At 42.7% G+C, this 20,412-nt stretch overlaps 2 protein-coding genes across 2 annotated transcripts in view; both read left to right on the top strand.

Annotated features, from left to right (window-relative positions):
• LOC139764587 (uncharacterized) overlaps nt 1-2,178 on the top strand; it is a 4,190-nt gene extending 2,012 nt beyond the window's left edge. Inside the window, exon 2 of the mRNA XM_071691411.1 lies at nt 1,685-2,178. Within this exon, the coding sequence (XP_071547512.1) occupies nt 1,685-2,026 (342 nt within the window). The 3' untranslated portion in view covers nt 2,027-2,178. The remainder of the gene's footprint in view (nt 1-1,684) is intronic.
• A 2,798-nt stretch (nt 2,179-4,976) lies between these two features.
• On the top strand, nt 4,977-11,279 carry LOC139745946 (uncharacterized). The gene is made up of 3 exons (XM_071656666.1): nt 4,977-6,396; nt 8,985-9,197; nt 9,416-11,279. Exons 1-3 carry the CDS (start codon nt 5,674-5,676, stop codon nt 9,467-9,469), a joined length of 990 nt encoding a protein of 329 aa, XP_071512767.1. The 5' UTR covers nt 4,977-5,673; the 3' UTR covers nt 9,470-11,279.
• The last annotated feature ends 9,133 nt before the right edge of the window (nt 11,280-20,412 follow it).

Below are 20,412 nucleotides of genomic sequence, written 5' to 3'. Positions count from 1 at the left end.
GATACGTTTTGCACCATTCAAACCTTCATTCCTACAACCCCGTTTATCCAACGACAATAAGGGAACCCCCGTTGGGAGATCACAAAAGGGAATGATTTGTGAAGGAAATGAAGGTTCGAATCGTCCGAAAGACATCAGAAACCATCGAAAATACGATTTTTAACCAAACTAAGGCTAACCTAACAAACCTAACCTAAAACCGAACAAAATTCGTTGGATGTCCGAAACCTAACGATACAGCAGTACCCACGGCCACCACACCCCTCCAGTTCCCGCTCAGTCCACTCCACCAGCTCCCAGACGAACATACGAAGAAAGTTTTCTGTCTTTAGGGATTCCTTTTTCTATTTACGGATAATGTCCGTATATTATATAAAGAACATATAATCTATCTGTCTCTGTGCACTGGGAAGAAGGAGCATTTTTACAGCATCGCTGTTTGAGTTTTTCTTTCGTTTTTGTTTTTGTTTTTCTAACGTCCGGGAGGAATATGAATTGGAATTTCAAGAAGATTGGACACAAACTGTCCATGTGATATATTCAGTGTTTGACTCGCCGGATACAGCGGGATAAATCCCAGTGAACGGTAAAACACCTACAGCGGAAAGGCAGGTTACGCGGCAACCTGAAACATACAAATCCCAAGTGGACTTCGAAGAAATGTGGGAAGAGCAATCGCTTCCCGACTTGCAACAAGTACTCGAAACAAACTTAGAAACTAACCCACAAACATTCCAGACTTGGGTTCGTTCCTCTGGACCACGCAAGCCAATCATCGCTTACTTTCCCCAAGGGATCCAGCCTTCCCTAGACAGTAGGATAACTGAATGACATCCTGCTTAATTAACGGTCATGCGAAGTTAACATAAATCGTCCCTTGACTACTATGAGAAGCAAATGATTTCTTTGTAAGGGGTAACATTAATGGCTCAACTTTTATCATTATCATTATAATCATTATTATCATTAATGCTATTATCATTAATACTATTATTATCATTATTATTATTATTATCATTATTATTATTATTATTATTATTATTATTATTATTATTATTATTATTGTTATTATCATTATTATTATTATCATTATTATCATTATTATTATTATTATTATTATTATTATTATTATTATTATTATCATTATTATTATTATTATCATCATTATTATCATTATTATTATTATTATTATTACTATTATTATCATTACCATTGACATTATTATTATTATTGTTATTATCATCATTATTATTATCATTATTATCATTGTTATCATTATTACCTGCCAATTTACAAATTAAGTTTTTTAAGAGCATATGCTTCACACTTTCTGAAATGATGAGTCTACACCCCGGAGCCATTTCTTAGGACCTAACTGCAATTCACTCCATTTTGTCTTGATCATTAACTTATACCTGATAAAAGTTTTCGCTTCAAGTCCAAGACCAACATTATAATTGCGCCTCCTCAGACACACTGGCAGTTGCAGTCTTTTTTTCTCTGCGAGTTATCTGTACACTTTCCAACCTTTTACCACACTACCCTGGGAGTTTCTGATATCTTCCATTATCACAAACAGCCTCGAATGGACCCAGTTTTCTAGCGCTGTTTGAATTCCTTTGGCTCTCTTCGTAATCATGGCCTCCTTCATACTAATGATGTCAGATACCTTCATCTTCCGCAGGTCTTGTTCGAGATCATAATCAAGTGGGCGGATAGTCGTCGGCCTATATATGAGTGGATAATGTGGATACACTTGACACACTTATCCAATCGGCTCTTCCTCCTTCTCCTCTTCCCTGTCTTCCTCTGGAACGACGCCTCTAACCACGCCGTCCTCGCGCAATGCTTCAAGAGTGTGTGGTCGTCTGTGGCCCGACTTGCTTGTCCCTCCACAACAGCGTCCGTTGCGCATGAGCACCAGGATGGATCAAACAGCTCTTTCTCTGTCCACTCCAAAGGTGCTGGTAGCAGTGCGCATCAAACAGCGCCATCTGAGACTACATCATGGGTGCTGGCAGAATGAAGAACTCGTCGATCGGAACCTTCTACAACTGCTTCAGAAGCGCTGGAGGGGGAGCACTGCAGAACATGACAGCCATCATCATAGTTGTGACAGAGGTGCTAAGGACAGAACAGTTATAGATGTGGATTTGTATGTCATTGTTCCTGGGGACTCACGTCGCCTACACAGGAAACGGCAATCATGAAAAAAAAAAAAAAAAATATATATATATATATATATATATATATATATATATATATATATATATATATATATATATATATATATATATATATATATTCCAATGAGTCCACGGGGAAAATGAAACACGAAAAGTTCACCGTGGACTCATAGGAATATACTTGATCACGCGTAAAATCGTGATCCTGGATAAAAATTTTCACTGCTTCCAGCAACTTGCCTCCCACACCATATCCTCTTAATACCTTCCACTGAGCATCTCAGTCAACTCTATCATATGCCTTCTCCAGATCCATAAATATTCATTTATTTATTTATTATTTTGCTTTATGGCTGTCTCCCGCGTTAGCGAGGTAGCGCAAGGAAACAGACGAAAGAATGCCCCAACCCACCCACATACACATGTACATACATACACGTCCACACACGCAAATATACATACCTATACATCTCAATGTACACATATATATATACACACACAGACATATACATATATACACATGTACATAATTCATACTGTCTGCCTTTATTTGTTCCCATCGCCACCTCGCCACACATGGAATAACAACCCCCTCCCCCCTCATGTGTGCGAGGTAGCGCTAGGAAAAGACACCAAAGGCCCCATTCGTCTCTAGCTGTCATGTAACAATGCACCGAAACCACAGCTCCCTTTCCACATCCAGGCCCCACACAACTTTCCATGGTTTACCCCAGACGCTTCACATGCCCTGGTTCAATCCATTGACAGCACGTCGACCCCGGTATACCACATCGTTCCAATTCACTCTATTCCTTGCACGCCTTTCACCCTCCTGCATGTTCAGGAGGGTGAAAATCCATAAATGCTACATACAAATCCATCCGTTTTTCTAATTATCTCTCACATACATTCTTCAAAGCAAACACCTGATCCACACATCCTCTACCACTTCTGAACCACACTGCTCTTCCCCAGTCTGATGCTCTGTACATTCCTTGACCCTCTCAATCATTACCCCACCCCCATATAATATCCCAGGAATACTCAACAAACTTATATCTCTGTAATTTGAACACTCACCTTTATCCCCTTTGCCATTGTACAATGGCACTATGCATGCATTCCGCCAATCCTCAGGCACTTCACCATGAGCCATACATACATTGAATATCCTCACCAACCGGTCAGCAACACAGTCATCCCCTTTATTAATAAATTCCACAGCAATACCATTCAAATCCGCCGCATTGCCGGCTTTCATCTTCTACAAAGCTCTCACTACCTCTTCTCTGTTTACCAAATCATTCACCCTGACCCTCTCACTTCGCACACCACCTTGACACAAACACCCTATATCTGCCACTCTATCGTCAAACACATTCAACAACCCTTCAAAATACTCACTCCATCCCCCTCTCACTTCACCGCTACTTGTCATTACCTCCCCATTTGCCCCCTTCACCGATGTTCCCATTCTTCTCTTGTCTTACGTACTTTATTTACCTCCTTCCAAAACATCTTTTTATGCTCCCCAAAATCTAATGACACTCTCTCACCCCAACTCTCATTTGCCCTTTTTGACCTTTTGCACCTTTCTCTTGACCTCTTGCCTCTTTCTTTTATACATCTCCCAGTCATTTGCACTATTTCCCTGCAAAAATCGTCCTCATGCCTCTCTCTTGTCTTTCACTAACAATCTTACTTCATCCCACCACTCACTACCCTCTCTAATCTGCCCACCTCCCACCTTTCTCATGCCACAGGCATCTTTTGCGCAAGCCATCACTGCTTCCCTAAATCATCCCATTCCTCCCTCACTCCCCTTCATTTGCTCTCACCTTTTTCCATTCTGCACTTAATCCCTGGGGATAGGGGAGAAAGAATACTTTCTATGTATTCCCTGCGTGTCGTAGAAGGCGACTAAAAGGGGAGGGAGCGGGGGCTGGAAATCCTCAGCTCTCGTTTTTAATTTTCCGAAAGAACAGAGAAGGAGGCCAAATGAGGATTTCCCACAAAGGCTCAGTCCTCTGTTCTTAACGCTACCTCGCTAACGCGGGAAATGGCGAATAGTATAAAAACAGAGAGAGAGAGAGAGAGAGAGAGAGAGAGAGAACCACAGGGAAGTGAAACACGATAAGTTCCCAAAGTGCACTTTCGTGTAATGATCACATCGTCAGGGTAGGTACGAGAATGAGACAGAACACGTAGAACAGTCATTTAATATACAAGGAAGAGACTAGCTAAGGCGCCACCGTTATACAAGCGCTACCGGATGGTGGTGTTCGGTGTGGTGATCTAAAGAGTGTGGTTGAGACAGCTAAAGAGTGTGCTGAAACGGTTCGGAAATATGGAGAGAATGAGAGAAGAAAGGTTGGCAAAGAGGATATATGTGTCAGAAGTGGAGCGAACAAAGAGAAGGGGGTGACCAAGTTGGCGATGGAAGGAAGGACGAAGTGAAAGAGATTATGAATGAGGGTCGACGTGCTGTCTGTAGACTGAATCTGGGCATGTAGAAGCGCCCGGGGTAAACCATGGCAAGGTCTGCGGGGCCTAGGTGTGGATAGGGAGCTGTGGTTTCATTGCATTATACATGACAGCTAGAGAATGGGGGGGTGGGGGGTGTGAGCGGATACGGACGGCCTTTCTTTGTCTATTCCCGCCGCTACATATGCAATTGTATATCTATAAATAAAGAGAGGAAAGGAATCACCGGAAGTAGCGTTTCGTTCAATACTTAATCACCAGTCTACAGCGGCAGGATGTAAATCTTATCTTCTAACACTAGATTCCTTTTCTTTTTTTTTTACTCCATCAGCAAGACATCATTCATTAACTTAGGAAATCCATGACATCACTAGTCAAGGTATTTATACCACAAAATATAGCAACTCTGGCATTCCCGAAGCACACTACTTGGACTGACCCAACGGAAGCTGGGCGTCCGCTTTGGAGTGGAATGAGGGACTAATACGTCTCTCTCTCAGAGGAGTCCTCGCCCATTCAAACCAAAGGACTGGTTGTGTTGGTGTGTCGAGCTGGACCAGAGGAAGCGTGGCTTATTCCTTCAGTGATCTGCGGACACTTGTGAGGAAACCAAATGTTGTGTCTGAAAGCACTACTCAGTGTTCTAATGTGAGGCCTCATATATCTCCCACCCTTGTCCAAAAGATAACTGATGAAATAACTGATGAAAAGACTGAGGTGAAATGGCGCCACCGTAGTTTTGAAATACGGCAATACCCGATATCATGCGAAACTGGTGAGATACATAAAGTTGCCTCAAGTCCCGTTGAGCGTCGACGGACACCAAAGAAATTGCTTAGATGTAGACGTTTTTCTATCATCTGTGCTATTTCGTCAGAGTTCAGCCGTCGAGAATGTGAGGATACATACGAGTACACTGAATCCGTGTTAGTCAGTGAAGCTTGTAGATGACGAAGGGATAATCAAAACACCCCAGTGAAGCAGTTCGCAACTTTGATGTGGAATGATGTCGCTGAACTTCACGGAGCAAGTGGTCGCCACGATGGACAACCAGAGAATCAGGTATAAGATGTTGCTCTACATGAGCATAAACATGGCGACGCTCGTCGAATGCGTCCTGGCCGCGTACATCACCCTCAGGAGCCGAGACTTGCGGGAGAGACTGTCCACCTGGTTCTCCAACTCCCTGACCGTCAGTATTGCGATGTTTTCCTCCCTTTCTCTGGTCTACGCCACTGTGCTGCTGATGGTGCCCAGTGTCAAGATCTTCTGGCCGTCCGGGTGTCGGGTCAGGATGGCACAGCGTTACCTGAGTGCTGTGTCCTGCTTCACTCTCGTCTGCCTGGCCCTTGACCGGTACCTGGCCATCTGCTGGCCTCTCCGCTACTACGATGCGCTGACGAGGACCCGCTGTCGTCTGTTGTGCGTCGCCTGCTGGCTGATCCCCTTCCTCCTCCTTCTTCTCCCGTGCGCTCCGGTTTTGCCGACGTTGTGCTCTGACGGACGCACCGACACCCAGTTTTTCGTGGCCTACACCGTCGTGTACACCCTGGAGGCTGGAGCCATCTCTGTCTTCTACGTCCTGGTGGCCCTGGAGTTCCGAAGAGAGCTCCCCTGCCAGACGCATGACAGTTCTATGGCCATGTCGGAAGAGTTGGTACGACGGAGGACGGTCCGTTCGGCTCTCCTAGTCATCATGCTCTACTCCTTCCTCTCATTACCTCATGTAAGTTGTATATATGTATGCTGGTGTGTGTGTGTGTGGGTGGGTGGGTGTGTGTAATATGTACACGTGTCGTTGTGTGCTTCTTTTCGTACAAAATGTACAGCTGCGGGGACAAACGCCCTGAGACGCTGCTGAATGAAGTTGTACTGAGCTCTCTCTCTCTCTCTCTCTCTCTCTCTCTCTCTCTCGGGAAGACTCTACCGGCTTCGACCAATAATCGCATGCTTCGGACTGGGGTGCACTTGGACTTCCGGGCTTCAGTCGTGTCTCAGGACATTCGTCCGAGACTGTACATATGTGTACGTGTGTGTTGTTTTCCTCACACGTCCTCACGGATACATATCTATAGCGTTCTTCGACGATGTTTACCAGATATGCTCCTGAACATCTTTCTTATTACTGTAGATTTAAGTAAGAATGTGTTTAACGTAAAAGTTACGAAACAAAGCAATTAGGCCGTCCTACAATTAACCAACCTGTAGGCTAATCATCAGATGGAGAAGCATCCTCTCTCTCTCTCTCTCTCTCTCTCTCTCTCTCTCTCTCTCTCTCTCTCTCTCTCTCTCTCTCTCTCTCTCTCTCCTGTAGCTAAGGACAATAAGGTCATGGAGATAACAGCCATTTGTAGCTTAACAACTTCCAAGCTAAACTTGCTTTATCATAGATGGTTGATCAGGCCAAATACACCGACTAGGCAAGGCTTGTTAATCTGGTGACTCCCACACCTAAAGACTCGAATCTAAGGTGCGAATTTCACCAGTGTCCTCTTGATTTATTTTCACTGATGGCTAAGGGGGTGTTCGCAGTGTCATCTCGTCGAAACGTATATCCAGGGGGTCATTTGATCATCAGTTCATGAGGGAACTTTTGCACGGCAGTGTTAGATAAGCCCGTTTCTCACTTCCCTTTTACTGACATCATTATTATTCACATACCAGACGAAGCGACTTCTTCACAGCCTTCTCCTGTTCCTTGGTAAGGTCGTGTTTCAACGTTTCACAGTGCTATGCTATAAGGTGAATGTTCTAAGAGTGAGAGGTTCTGGGCTGGTGTGAAGGCGAGAGCAATGGAGGAAGTAGCACTTCTGTTGAAGAAGGAATTGCGGGAATGTATTAAAAGAGTGCGAGTGAGTCCTAGAGTGATGTGGGGTGAAAATTAAAGTGGGTCATTCGAGGGGTGGGTGGGGGGTGGGTGATGGCTTGCACTTCTACACCTGATAACGAGAGGAGTGAGGAAGAGAGGCAGCTTTCATGGGAGATGTTGAGTGTTCACTTCAGCAATAAGGCGACAGTAGATGACAGCGTTGTTGACTTGTAAGTCACTATTTTCACTGTATGTATGGCTAAGTTGAAGTGCCTGTGGACCAGCAGGATGCCTGTATAATTCCATTATAAAACGGCAAGGGAGACTGAAGTGAGTGCTTGAACTGCAGAGGTATAAGTATGCTGAATATATGTGGTAAGTTGTATGGGGGTGTGGTGATTTAGGAGGTGGTGACATGCACAGAACTGAGCGGGGACGAGGGCTGTGCCTTTAGGAGTGGTAGAGGATATGTGTATGAAGTGTCTGTTTTGAAGACTTTGGCATTTATGGAGAAAGCGTATGATACGGTTGATAGAAATGACACACGGAGGGTACTACGAATAATTACTGTGGGAAAAAAGCTACTACGAGAGATAGTGAGGAGTTTTTATCGAGGAAATACGACGCGTATGCGAGTGAGAGGGGAAGAGTGTAGGTTGTTCCAGACGAAGGTCGGTTTGCATCAAGAACGTGTGATGTCACCATGGCCGTTTAATCTGTTTATGAATGGGGAGGTGAGGGAGGTAAATGCCAGACTCTTGGAGAGAGAGAGAGAGAGAGAGAGAGAGAGAGAGAGAGAGACGTGTCTGCGGTATGCTGGAGGTTGGGGAGCCTAGGAGATAAGTCAGTTGCTTGCGGATGAAATGGCCCTAATAGCAGACGTGAGTAAGAAACTGCAGAAGCTGGTGTCTGAATTTGGAGAAAAAAAAATGTGGGAAAGGAGGAAGTTGAAAGTTACTGTGAATAAAAAGTAAGGTCATGAGGTTTAGCAAGAGAGAGAGAGAGAGAGAGAGAGAGAGAGAGAGAGAGAGAGAGAGGAGTCAAGTGTAAGCCTCATCAGGTCAACACTGGCTCCCTTACTCCATACAAACCGCAATACAAGTTTCCTATCGACACCTTTTCTCGACTCGAGTCTACATACAGAGAAACCAACACAAACACCGACATGATGACAGCAATATGTCCTCCCAAGGCGAGGACAGCAAAAGAGTAATGACTGACTCTCATACTTCGGCTGGAGAACCTCTGATACATCACTGAAATCTATCAAAAAAAAGAATTCTAATATCTTGTTCAATAATTTTGAACATACAGCCGTTTCTTTTCGTTTTTTTTTTTTTCGAATACTAAAACCATTCATCAAACTCTCTAATTCGTTCGTAAGATTCAAGCTAGGGTTATCCTTTTCAAGGACCCCTTGTATATAACCTGGCCTTCATATATGGTGCATCCTGTGATAACCCCACCTCCTCCTCGCTAACACCTCCCTCCATACATCATTACAGACGGTGCTGCCGCTAGCGTCACGACTGGCGGGTCCAGGGATAGTGCCGAACTTCGTGGTGGAGGCCGGACACATAGTGCATCGCCTGCATCTCTTGCTCTTCCTCCCCATGTACGCCTCGGTCAACACCACCTTCAACGCCTCCCTCAGGTCCTGGTGGCGTTGCTTCTGTCGCAGGTTCATGTGTATGTCCGGCAGCCAACAACAGCAAGAGGTAAGGGCAGTCAACGGTGAGGGGGAGTTAAGGCATACAGATACAGGCTATATGAACTTTCTGTTTACGAAAGAAAATTGAGGAAAATACTGGTAATAGATAAGAATAATAAGAATCATTTCCATCTTATTTTTTTTCTAGATAGATAATTATACCATATGAGTTGAAGGAAACTGTGTTGATATAATTTTTCTCTCCTTTTTTTTATCTGCGACCAGACGACCCCAACGGAGGTCAGCTTCGTCAAAGATCGATCGGTTGGAACGCTGTAGACGACTGACCGGATACTTTCCTCAAGAATGTCTAGTCGCCTCCTTCCCGCCACCATTTAGAGAGATGGAACACGGACGCACACAGAACGCCCTCCCGCAAGTCGCACAATGATTAAACGACCGCATGAGAGTGATTGAAATCCTGCGGGAAAGTTAAAAACAAAAAGAAAGAAACGAAATTTAAAACGCCTTTTTAGAATATCAAAGTCACTACAAACTCATCCGTATCTTACAAGATGGACTCAAGACTCCAACCCATTCTCAAAATAATTTCCAAACATACGCTTAGAGAAAGAAAATAAGTTTGAATTTAAACGCATCAATTTAAGTGTAAATAGAAATAGCGAGTTGTGAGCAAGGACCGCTACCACACTCAGCTTTTCACTCAAGTTTCAAATGTGCAGACCAAAATGTTGGCCTTTGCGATATCTGTCTGTCGGGGACAGAAAATTGAACTGTGCAGTTCTCGCTTGCACAGTTAAAACTTTTGGGAAAAAAGCTGAGCGTCTTTAATGGCCCTAAGTTTAACCAAAATTTATTTGCAAATAGCCGTGACTTCATGTAATGGCTTACATTAAAAAATGACTTAGGTGCGAAAAAAAAAAAAACTTGCTACAGAGACTTGTAAGCAGCAGATGTAATGAAGACACTGGGACGATACTTAACTGTGAAAGGATGAGAAAGATGATGGTAGAATGTATACTGATCGTCATGATAAAGTAAATAAACAAGAGTGAATATGTGATGGGAGTATATGTGTAAATCTACGCATGACTATATATATATACACACACACACACACACACACACACACAAATATAGTATATATGAGCGTGCACTTTCGTAGCACACATAAAGCCCTCCAGCTGCAAGGATTCGAACCTTGTACCATTTACTTGGTAGTTGGGAACGCTAACCACTCCGCTGTGCCATAGGGTTTTGACTCCCTTGTTCATGGACGGGAGACGAAAAGTATTCGATTACCAGTAACTAGTAACTAGTGACACTCGATGTTTTCCTTAATGTGTCACTTGAGGAGGTCTCGTGTCTCCCCATCACCTCATTATGTACTATCTCGTGTCTCCCCATCACCTCATTATGCACTATCTCGTGTCTCCCCATCACCTCATTATGTACTATCTCGTGTCTCCCCATCACCTCATTATGCACTATCTCGTGTCTCCCCATCACCTCATTATGTACTATCTCGTGTCTCCCCATCACCTCATTATGTACTATCTCGTGTCTCCCCATCACCTCATTATGTACTATCTCGTGTCTCCCCATCACCTCATTATGTACTATCTCGTGTCTCCCCATCACCTCATTATGTACTATCTCGTGTCTCCCCATCATCTCATTATGTACTATCTCGTGTCTCCCCATCACCTCATTATGTACTATCTCGTGTCTCCCCATCACCTCATTATGTACTATCTCGTGTCTCCCCATCACCTCATTATGTACTACATGTCTTTACTCCTATGGGTGGAAACACACACACACACACACACACACACACACACAAATACATGCACAAACAACAAACATACACCGTATGCTTGTGAATTACAATGTGTAAACGGACATTTAAGTTATATTCTTTATGGAGTTGGAATGAATTTTGAATCATATTCTTGATGGAGTTGGAATGAATTTGAAATCATATTCTTTATGCAAAGTACAATGGTGGAGAGCGGTTGAGGAGTTTTGTAAGGTTGTGACACGTTTCCCACTGTCCAATATACATTAAGACACATGATGTACATAATTCTGTAGATATTCTCGACAATAAATTTCTATATTTTGAATGTCTTTTTATTCTCACTCCACTGAAAAAGTTGATGACGATAACACACACACACACACACACACACACACACACACATACATGGTTCATTCGCCCTGCCTGACCTTTCTACATCACAGAAACCTGTCTGGTTCCTGTACCGAGCTCAGTTAACTGCTAAGAAAGAAAGGGCTGTAGACATAGCGAGAGTGCCTTTGGTCTCTGAATTATCCTTAACACATGAAAAAGGTGCTAAAGATTATTCTATATTGTTTCCAGTTGGTGAGCGTACAGTAGGCAGGCCTTAACCTCCCTGACAGTTGAAGAGGCTGACGCCTAACTAACCAGCCCACCGAGTAATTATAATTTGTCTAACAGGATAAGCTGAGTGCACACAGAGAGGACGTATCAATACAGGATCCTCTATCCTAAAAAGAACAAAGAAATAGGTGTGTCCTTCCTCTCCAAGCGGTTCTCTCTCTCTCTCTCTCTCTCTCTCTCTCTCTCTCTCTCTCTCTCTCTCTCTCTCTCTCTCTCTCTCTCTCTCTCTCTCTCTCTCTCTCTCTCTCTCTATCTATCTATCTATCTATCTATCTATCTATCTATCTATCTATCTATATCTCTATCTATCTATCTATCTAACTCCCTTTCTCTATCTATCTACTATCTACCTCTGACAATTCAGACGCACTTCACAAACACAATCGAGGAATTAAAACAATGACTATCTTAAAAGGATGTAAAAAATTCAAATTCTACAGCCTACGAAAGAAAGCAAATGATACGTGAAAGTCCACATTCATGGCAACAGATACGGGGGCATCAAGAGCAGTAAACTAGGCTGTAAAAGCGTTTCAATAAAGAAGGGAACGGCGTGATAAAGTCGGCAATCCTGGGGTGTAAAACCGTTTCTAAAATGGAAAGAAACAACAGTAGTCAAGTCTGCAGTACTCCGGGAATATTCTCACTGCGTACGTGACACAAGTTCATCACTCTGATATGGGTGCTTGGTCACTGCGGCATTTACGTAAGGCAACGAACAGGCAAGCAAAATGTCGCTAAGTCGCCTGCAGAACTTGAGGAGATTCACGAAGCTCTCCAGGAGCTGCAGCCCCATGTCTCCGTGTGGAAATAAATTATAACATTTATGGCAAAGTCAATGGACTAACTTGGGATGACCAAATGATATCAAACCAGAAACAACAGGCGACTGGTCGACCTCCTCCCGTGCTAATAGAAGAGAGGCGGTCGTGCTGGCACGCCTCCGTGCGAACACATAACCAACTCACCTTTCGCCCTCCACCGTCAAGTCTTTTCCCCTACAATGGACAGACTGCAACAATATCTTAACTATACAACACATATTCATTAGATGCCCCCAAATACAACACAACCAGGGAAAGGCTATCGGAATTTTGCATCAACATAAGGGGGGGAAAAATGACAAAAAAAAAAAATAACTCAGTTCGATGATTCCAACCCAGACTTAAACCAACATGATGATTTCTTTCCTCAAAGAAATGGAGCAATGACAACAGTGTAATGATTTATTGTTGTTAGTACAACTGTTTGTCTCTTCAGTTAAAATTCTTGCATGAACTAATTTCTTTTTTTTTTTCTAACCATATATCAATTCGATTGATATCAAAATAGGCCAAGCAGGTGTTCCAAACAAGACCATATAACTGCAGTGAAGGTTTGCAGGCCTAAATGCCCTTCCTCATAGGTCGCTGATCGTCAGAGCCGTTAACAAACCAACCAACCAATTTACGAAGCCCACCAAGAACGACAACCATGAGTCTTTGGCCTGATCCATAAGTATTAGGCCAAAGACCAAGACAGTCACACTCAGTGGCTATGACCTCGCTCTTAAAGGTCGTATCTTCGTGTCTGAAGATCGTGCCGCCATGCTCGAAGGTCGTACTTGAGATAATACGTTCAACAAGGTCGGCGAGTTCACCATCAGCTGCCACAAACACCTTTACACTTGCTTTACAGGTAGTGTCACGGGGCTTGAGGCATCTGTTCCCACGGACGACAGAGTAAATACTACGGGCGTAGATTAGATATGTTTAAGCAAATGCAGGTAGGTATAATTAATGAATCCAAGACGAGTGTCTTTGAAATACAGTTCGTCTGTACTTGGCAACATCTATACCTGCGATGATTCTACTGATACGTTCCAAAGCGTCACGCTATGGGATATTTGCGCATAGGGAAAACTTGGGAAGATTGTTTAGATAATGATAGTGACAAATTATCAAGGGGATTTTGCGTCTGAAATAAGATTAATCGAGCGAGAAACGGAGAAACATCCAATCTTTTACCTCTACTTGTTTAAGTCCAAGAAGCGCGAGGAAGACATCCAAAGAAAACGGTTCTATAATCCACAATGTTCGTTAAACTGAGAATCTTGTTTAGGAGAAAAGCAGAAGAGACATGTACAAATCTGTAATAAGCGAAGAGACATAGGTAAAGATAAGGAGTGAGAGAAGATGGAAAAAAGAGAGAGAAGCATGAGAGAAGCATGAGTGTTTCGTAACAAAACAGGATATGAACTGTGATAAAGTGGACTGAAAACGTTAACCGCTGGCATTTGACCTTTGTCTGTCCTATGGGTTTCACACACACACACACACACAAACACACACACACCGTCAACGCAACAAGATTCTATTAACCAATGTATCCTCATGAAAAGTAGAGAAAGTACGGGAATAGTACACGCAATTTTTTATGGACTATTCTAACTAATATATGCATATGTAGAAAACAAAAAGGGAGATAGAACACTGGAATAGTATATGGATATTCTTTTTATGTACTTATGAATACGAAAAGAGAGACGGCAGGTTCATACTCATGATTTAGTAAATAAAGTTTAATGACGAAGTGATCAAAATGATAACAAAAAGCGCTACACAAAAGTGCTATAAGAAACAAAAAATCATTGTCCTCGTACATACAAAATTTTTCGAGATTGTTTATATACTGTGGCAGTGGCCAGTTGTGGATACTCCAGCATCATAGTATTTGATAAATAAAAATTGATATACATAATTTTTGACACCATGCAACAGCAGAGAGCAACACTCCAGGGAATTTAATTCGATGAATAACTCTTTTTTGTGAGGTCCACCTAGTTAAATTCTCAGATCTACTTCAATTTTCGCTCTCTATGCCTCTTTTCTTCATTCGCTACCTTGTTATAGATTTCATTTCAGCCATGATCTGAAATGTTTTCGTCTGTTGTCAAAATTCAAGTATCTTACAGTGTAGTTAAGAACGGTGTTTGAAATAAAAGTTTTCACTTATATATATATATATATATATATATATATATATATATATATATATATATATATATATATATATATATATATATATATATGTGTGTGTGTGTGTATGTGTGTGTGTGTGTGTGTGTGTGTGTGTGTGTGTGTGTGTGTGTGGTTTTCTCGTGAGCACGTCCTATCACTGATATTTCAACCAGTAAACCTCTAGATCCTCGTACTTTTTTTAGATGATACTAATAGCCTTGTATTTCTAACCAGCGTTTCTTCCTCCCTCCCGTATGCCAGAACTCCGGTTGCGTGGCGACCTGTCTAGCAACTGTGCCACCTACAACCTAACCCCCTAAGTGGTACAGATCATCTTCATATTCTAATTGACATCATAGGACTGCAATGTCTGATGTCAGTTTACAGGCTCCGTAATTCTGTCCCTATGGTAAATAAGACCAGTGATAAAGGTGACATTACACAGCTGTCTTGGGTATAACTGATGTCTTGGTTTCGACTCTACGATGTACATTTTTGCTCAAAGGTATTGTTTTATACAATTGCATCATATGATGAATTAAAGGACTATTCTTCTGCAGGAGCGGAGGAGGAGCAAAGCCTCGAACCTAGCTGCGTCCTATGAACCTAGCCACTATAGCACGCGCTCAGTAAGGGAGGGTAGGGGGGATGTGAGGAGGGGGATCTTCCACTGTTTTTCATGGGGGGCATTCACGAGAAACCCTTGGTCGAGAAACCAAGGGATGACGCAAGCTGCCCCAGCGCGGATGCCTCACGCAAGCAATTCTGAAAAAAAAAAAAAAAGGGCCTCTCGGGATTCCAGCCTCTTTCGCAACTGGTGGCATCATAGCTTACGTGAGGGCGGGATCTGGTCTGGGTATTATGACGAACGACCCAGGTGCCGATAGGCCAATATCGTCTGTGTTGCCCGTGGTATTATTCTAACCTCCCCAGATGGCTCGTAGGTTCTGATGTGCTCCCGTTGTACACGCTTGACACCCGAGTCTTGACGTACTGTGTCATGAGAAGACACGATTCACGCCTAGCCGTACAGAGAAAAAAAATATTGTGGAAGGGTCAGCTTTAAGACTTAACTATGTTTCTTATTAATACATTCCCACGGCGAGGCCACATAATGTCTGTGGCCTTTGTGGTGATAACTAATGAGTAGAATGAAGTATACTTGGCGCGGGGGAATAAAACGCTGACCGTAAAACTCATTTTCACACATAAGATTGACTACATACATATTGAGAGAGTGTATATGTGGTCTTCGACTACTTATCTTCAAAAGCCGAAGAAGGTGTTAGGAATGGTCTATTTGGAGGTAATCGGTAGATGCAGTGTGACGTCGAGGGGCATTAATGGTCCTGGTATTTGAATAGTCCCTGAAGCCTAAGGAACCAACCATCCAGTCAACCAACCATCACAAAGGAGGTGTTCCTAATAAGATTTTCTTATGCTAGATTCGAGCCGGTGCTCTTCTCATGATACGAAGTGCCAAACTGAGAGAGACACCCAAATCCTTTTTCCTGTTGCTGACCAAACGACAACTGTTCTGCAGAGTAACATTTTACACCAGTATCCCCTCGAAATACCCACAAACTACACATGGTTATCAAAGACCATGTTTCAAATGGCAAAGCTATGAATATCTCCCCCCCCCCCTTTTTTATGGACTTTCTACACGGCCTTAAGGGAGTTCACAGGAGGAGGTTAGGAATCGCTGTACAGCCTTCGGGCTCAGCTTTGGCGCTATGGTTTTGCACAGCGAGCACAATCCACAAGTTGTGTTCTTAAGGACTCCATTCCTGAGGCCCATTGCTGTTCCTCATACATTCAGATGAGCTACCAGAGGACGTAGATTCAAGCCTAGATACGTCTGTGAACAAGGAATATATAATTTGAAAACGTTCAAGGCAGCAACACCTTCTACGAGGACTTGGACAGGATGTGGCCATGATTAGATGAAATGATAATGAAATTAAATCACAGAAAATGTAACGTAATGAAAGCAGGACGAAGGTGAAACCAATTCCAGTCTCATTTTTTCACTGAGGATGGTGTGGGTTAAGCCGCTCGAGGAATTCGCGAGATAGGAACTTGGTCAATATTAACAGGCCAAATATATCACCAGAAAATTACAGTAAGGGGGAAAAAAAACGCTATATCTTGGCCATTGACAGAATTGGCTTCGCATACCCAAAGTATTTTAGGGGCAAATATGTACAACATATGGTAGACTCAAGTTGGATAAGGAGCACCTGTATGGTTCCCTGGCTTGAGGAGATGCACGGAAGTGCTGAAATCGAACGAAAGATACAAGGAAAAAATATCAAACTCTCTCTCTCTCTCTCTCTCTCTCTCTCTCTCTCTCTCTCTCTCTCTCTCTCTCTCTCTCTCTCTATATATATATATATATATATATATATATATATATATATATATATATATATATATATATATATATATATATATATATATATATATATATATATATCATACTTACCGCCGTCTCCCGCGTTAGCGAGGTAGCGCAAGGAAACAGACGAGGAATGGCCCAACCCACTCACATACACATGTATATATTTAAATGCCCACACATGCACATATACATACATATACATTTCACCGTATACACCGTATACACAGACAAGTACATATATACACATGTACATATTCATACTTGCTGCCTTCAACCATTCGCGTCGCCACCCCGCCACACACCAAATAGACCCCCCCCCCCCCCCCCCCCACCTTTTCCCCGGCCCAGCCCTCCAGCAAGGTAGCGCCAGGAACAGACAAAAAAGGCCACATTCGTGCACATTAATGCACCGAAACCACAGCTCCCTTTCCACATCCAGGTGCCACAGACCTTTCCATGGTTTACCCCAGACGCTTCACATGCCCTACTTCAATTCACTGACAGCACGTCGACCCCAGTATACGACATCGTTCCAATTCACTCTATTCCTTGCACGCCTTTCGCCCTCCTGTATGTTCAGGCCCCGATCGTTGTGTGTGTGTGTGGATTAGCGAGTTTAATTTAGCAGTTTTCCATCCAAGTCATGGATCTAGGTATCGTATACACAAAACTCTTTAGACAGTCGGTTCTCTAACTTATACACGATGAATTCTGGGGGATGCGGGGGCGCATTTAAGTGCAAGTGGTGGCGGTGGTTCACAGCGGTCCACGGCCCGTGCCTTTCCACTCACCGGGACGTCCCACGCCAGGTTGCGTTCTCACAACAGGTCTTGAGGACCTCTTACCACATGAATTTCAGGAGCTTCCCCACGAGTTTTGTTCTCGGTAAGGAAGATCTATTTTTACCCATTTGTAACCACCTGCGTGTGCAGTAAGTGGAAGGAATTTTACATCATGTGCGTATTTACCTATTTGAATTGTAAGGATAGGAAGTTTTACACGCGCGCGTATGTATGTATGTATGTGTATGTGTGTGTGTGTGTGTGTGTATGTGTGTGTGTGGGTGTGGGTGTGTGTGAGTACTATTTGTGTAACGAATTTTTTTTTCTACAATAGTGTTCCCCTGTCTCTTAATCAAGTGTTTATGTTTTATGTATGTACTCCTTTGTATGTATGCACACACGCCGTAGCATGTTGCGGGTACCCATTCTGTCAAAGAAGCAACAGTGTAGGATTAACAACTGGGTGGCACTGCGAACCGGATGCTGTGCGTGTGTATGTGTGTGTGTGTGTGTGTGTGAGCACATTATCTTATAGTCACATCTTTTATGGACTTATCTATAATCATACGTGTTACTCTATGCGTATTATTAACCGTTAGGGTAGGTAAGGTTTGGTTAGGTTAGGGTAGGTTTAGGTTAGGTAAGGTAAGGTGAGTTTAGGTTAGGTTAGGTTAGGTTAGGTTTAGTAAGGTAAGGTGAGTTTAGGTTAGGTTAGGTTTAGGTTTAGTAAGGTAAGGTGAGTTTAGGTTAGGTTAGGTTTAGGTTTAGTAAGGTAAGGTGAGTTTAGGTTAGGTTAGGTTTAGTAAGGTAAGGTGAGTTTAGGTTAGGTTAGGTTAGGTTTAGGTTTAGTAAGGTAAGGTGAGTTTAGGTTAGGTTAGAGTATGTTAGGTTAATTTAGGTTTGGTTAGGTTTGCTTGAGACTATTTTTCCTGATAGTTTTTGATGTCTTTTCAACGATTATGACTCACTTCTATCGCAAATCACTACTTTTTCCCACTCAAAAACCTGGTTCCCACCAGAGTCCCCCATAATCATCGTTGGAGAAAGGTGACAGTGATCTCAAGAGGTAGTAATTTATCGGTAGGAGTGAAGGTCAGAATCGTGCAAAACACAGAAAAAAAAATCAGAAAAACGATTTCGACTTCAAAAAAAGTGGATTCCCAAAACTGTAATTATACCTCTCCTTTCACACTTGAATCTTTTAAAAGTTTTGAGAAAACTTAACAGTTAAACCCCCTTGCGTCGTACTTTGCATTCCTATGACTATTTTCTTATTTCGAACTGCAGTCGTTTCCTCTGCATTTGGTCCCCGCTCCCCTCCCAATTTCCTCGAGCCTGTTTTTAAAGATTCTTTTTATTTATCTTAAGCATGTCTTGACTTCGAAGAGCAATTATGTTTTTACAGCATGCAGAGAATACCCTTATTTTCTCGGGGTAAGTGCAAGACTCTCCATTTGGTACACCGACACCCTCCCTGTTCGGTCTCTGAGACCTAGTCCTCCCCAGCTTGAATCCCATCAGTTTACTTTAAGATATTTTGGTTACCTTTGAAAACCCGCTTTACTTGCGGTCGTCCGCTATTACCCGGGGTTTAAAAGGTTAATAAAACACGAGAGAAACCTCTCATGGAGAGAGAGATTCGTATGGATAAACGTAGTGAAATAGGTATGATAGAGAACCTATTATTTGTAACTGAGTTTAGCGTAGGGACATATGGCAGCAGCCTAGCTATAAAAGAGTCTTGACGTGACTAAGTGCAAGAGACATGAACGATGGAAAGTATTCACCCACAGTAATGTCCTGGTTCTTGTTGAACTACAAACATTCATTTCCAAAAAATTATCATTCATGAATGCATTAGGTTTTTTCTCGTTTATCTTATCTACCCACAAGGATTTACAGTTAATTCAGTTGTTAGGTTAGGTTGGTTGTTTGGGCTTTAGGCCTGTAAACTGCCAATTCCATTAAAGCCGTCAACGTACTTTAACCCTACACATCTTCGACACGTTCAGTTAATTTTGAGACTACATACACTCATTACGTACGTGGACCTAAGATGTATATGAGAGTCATATATATATATATATATATATATATATATATATATATATATATATATATATATATATATATATATATATATATATGTTGTTAGGGAGGTAGAAGCAAGAGTTTTGGAAAGAGGGGCAAGTATGAAGTCTGTTGGGGATGAGAGAGCTTGGGAAGTGAGTCAGTTGTTGTTCGCTGATGATACAGCGCTGGTGGCTGATTCATGTGAGAAACTGCAGAAGCTGGTGACTGAGTTTGGAAAAGTGTGTGGAAGAAGAAAGTTAAGAGTAAATGTGAATAAGAGTAAGGTTATTAGGTACAGTAGGGTTGAGGGTCAAGTCAATTGGGAGGTGAGTTTGAATGGAGAAAAACTGGAGGAAGTGAAGTGTTTTAGATATCTGGGAGTGGATCTGGCAGCGGATGGAACCATGGAAGCGGAAGTGGATCATAGGGTGGGGGAGGGGGCGAAAATCCTGGGGGCCTTGAAGAATGTGTGGAAGTCGAGAACATTATCTCGGAAAGCAAAAATGGGTATGTTTGAAGGAATAGTGGTTCCAACAATGTTGTATGGTTGCGAGGTGTGGGCTATGGATAGAGTT

This window comes from Panulirus ornatus, chromosome 4, assembly GCF_036320965.1.
Source record: "Panulirus ornatus isolate Po-2019 chromosome 4, ASM3632096v1, whole genome shotgun sequence".
In the NCBI taxonomy this organism is placed as follows: Eukaryota; Metazoa; Arthropoda; class Malacostraca; order Decapoda; family Palinuridae; genus Panulirus; species Panulirus ornatus.
This window is presented reverse-complemented; position numbering and strand designations above follow the sequence as displayed.

Coding starts and splice junctions, on each gene's coding strand:
- LOC139745946 (XM_071656666.1), top strand. CDS start 5,674: ATGATGTCGCTGAACTTCACGGAGCAAGTGGTCGCCACGATGGACAAC. Junction 6,397..8,984: donor CCTTCCTCTCATTACCTCAT/GTAAGTTGTATA, acceptor ACATCATTACAG/ACGGTGCTGCCGCTAGCGTC. Junction 9,198..9,415: donor GCAGCCAACAACAGCAAGAG/GTAAGGGCAGTC, acceptor ATCTGCGACCAG/ACGACCCCAACGGAGGTCAG.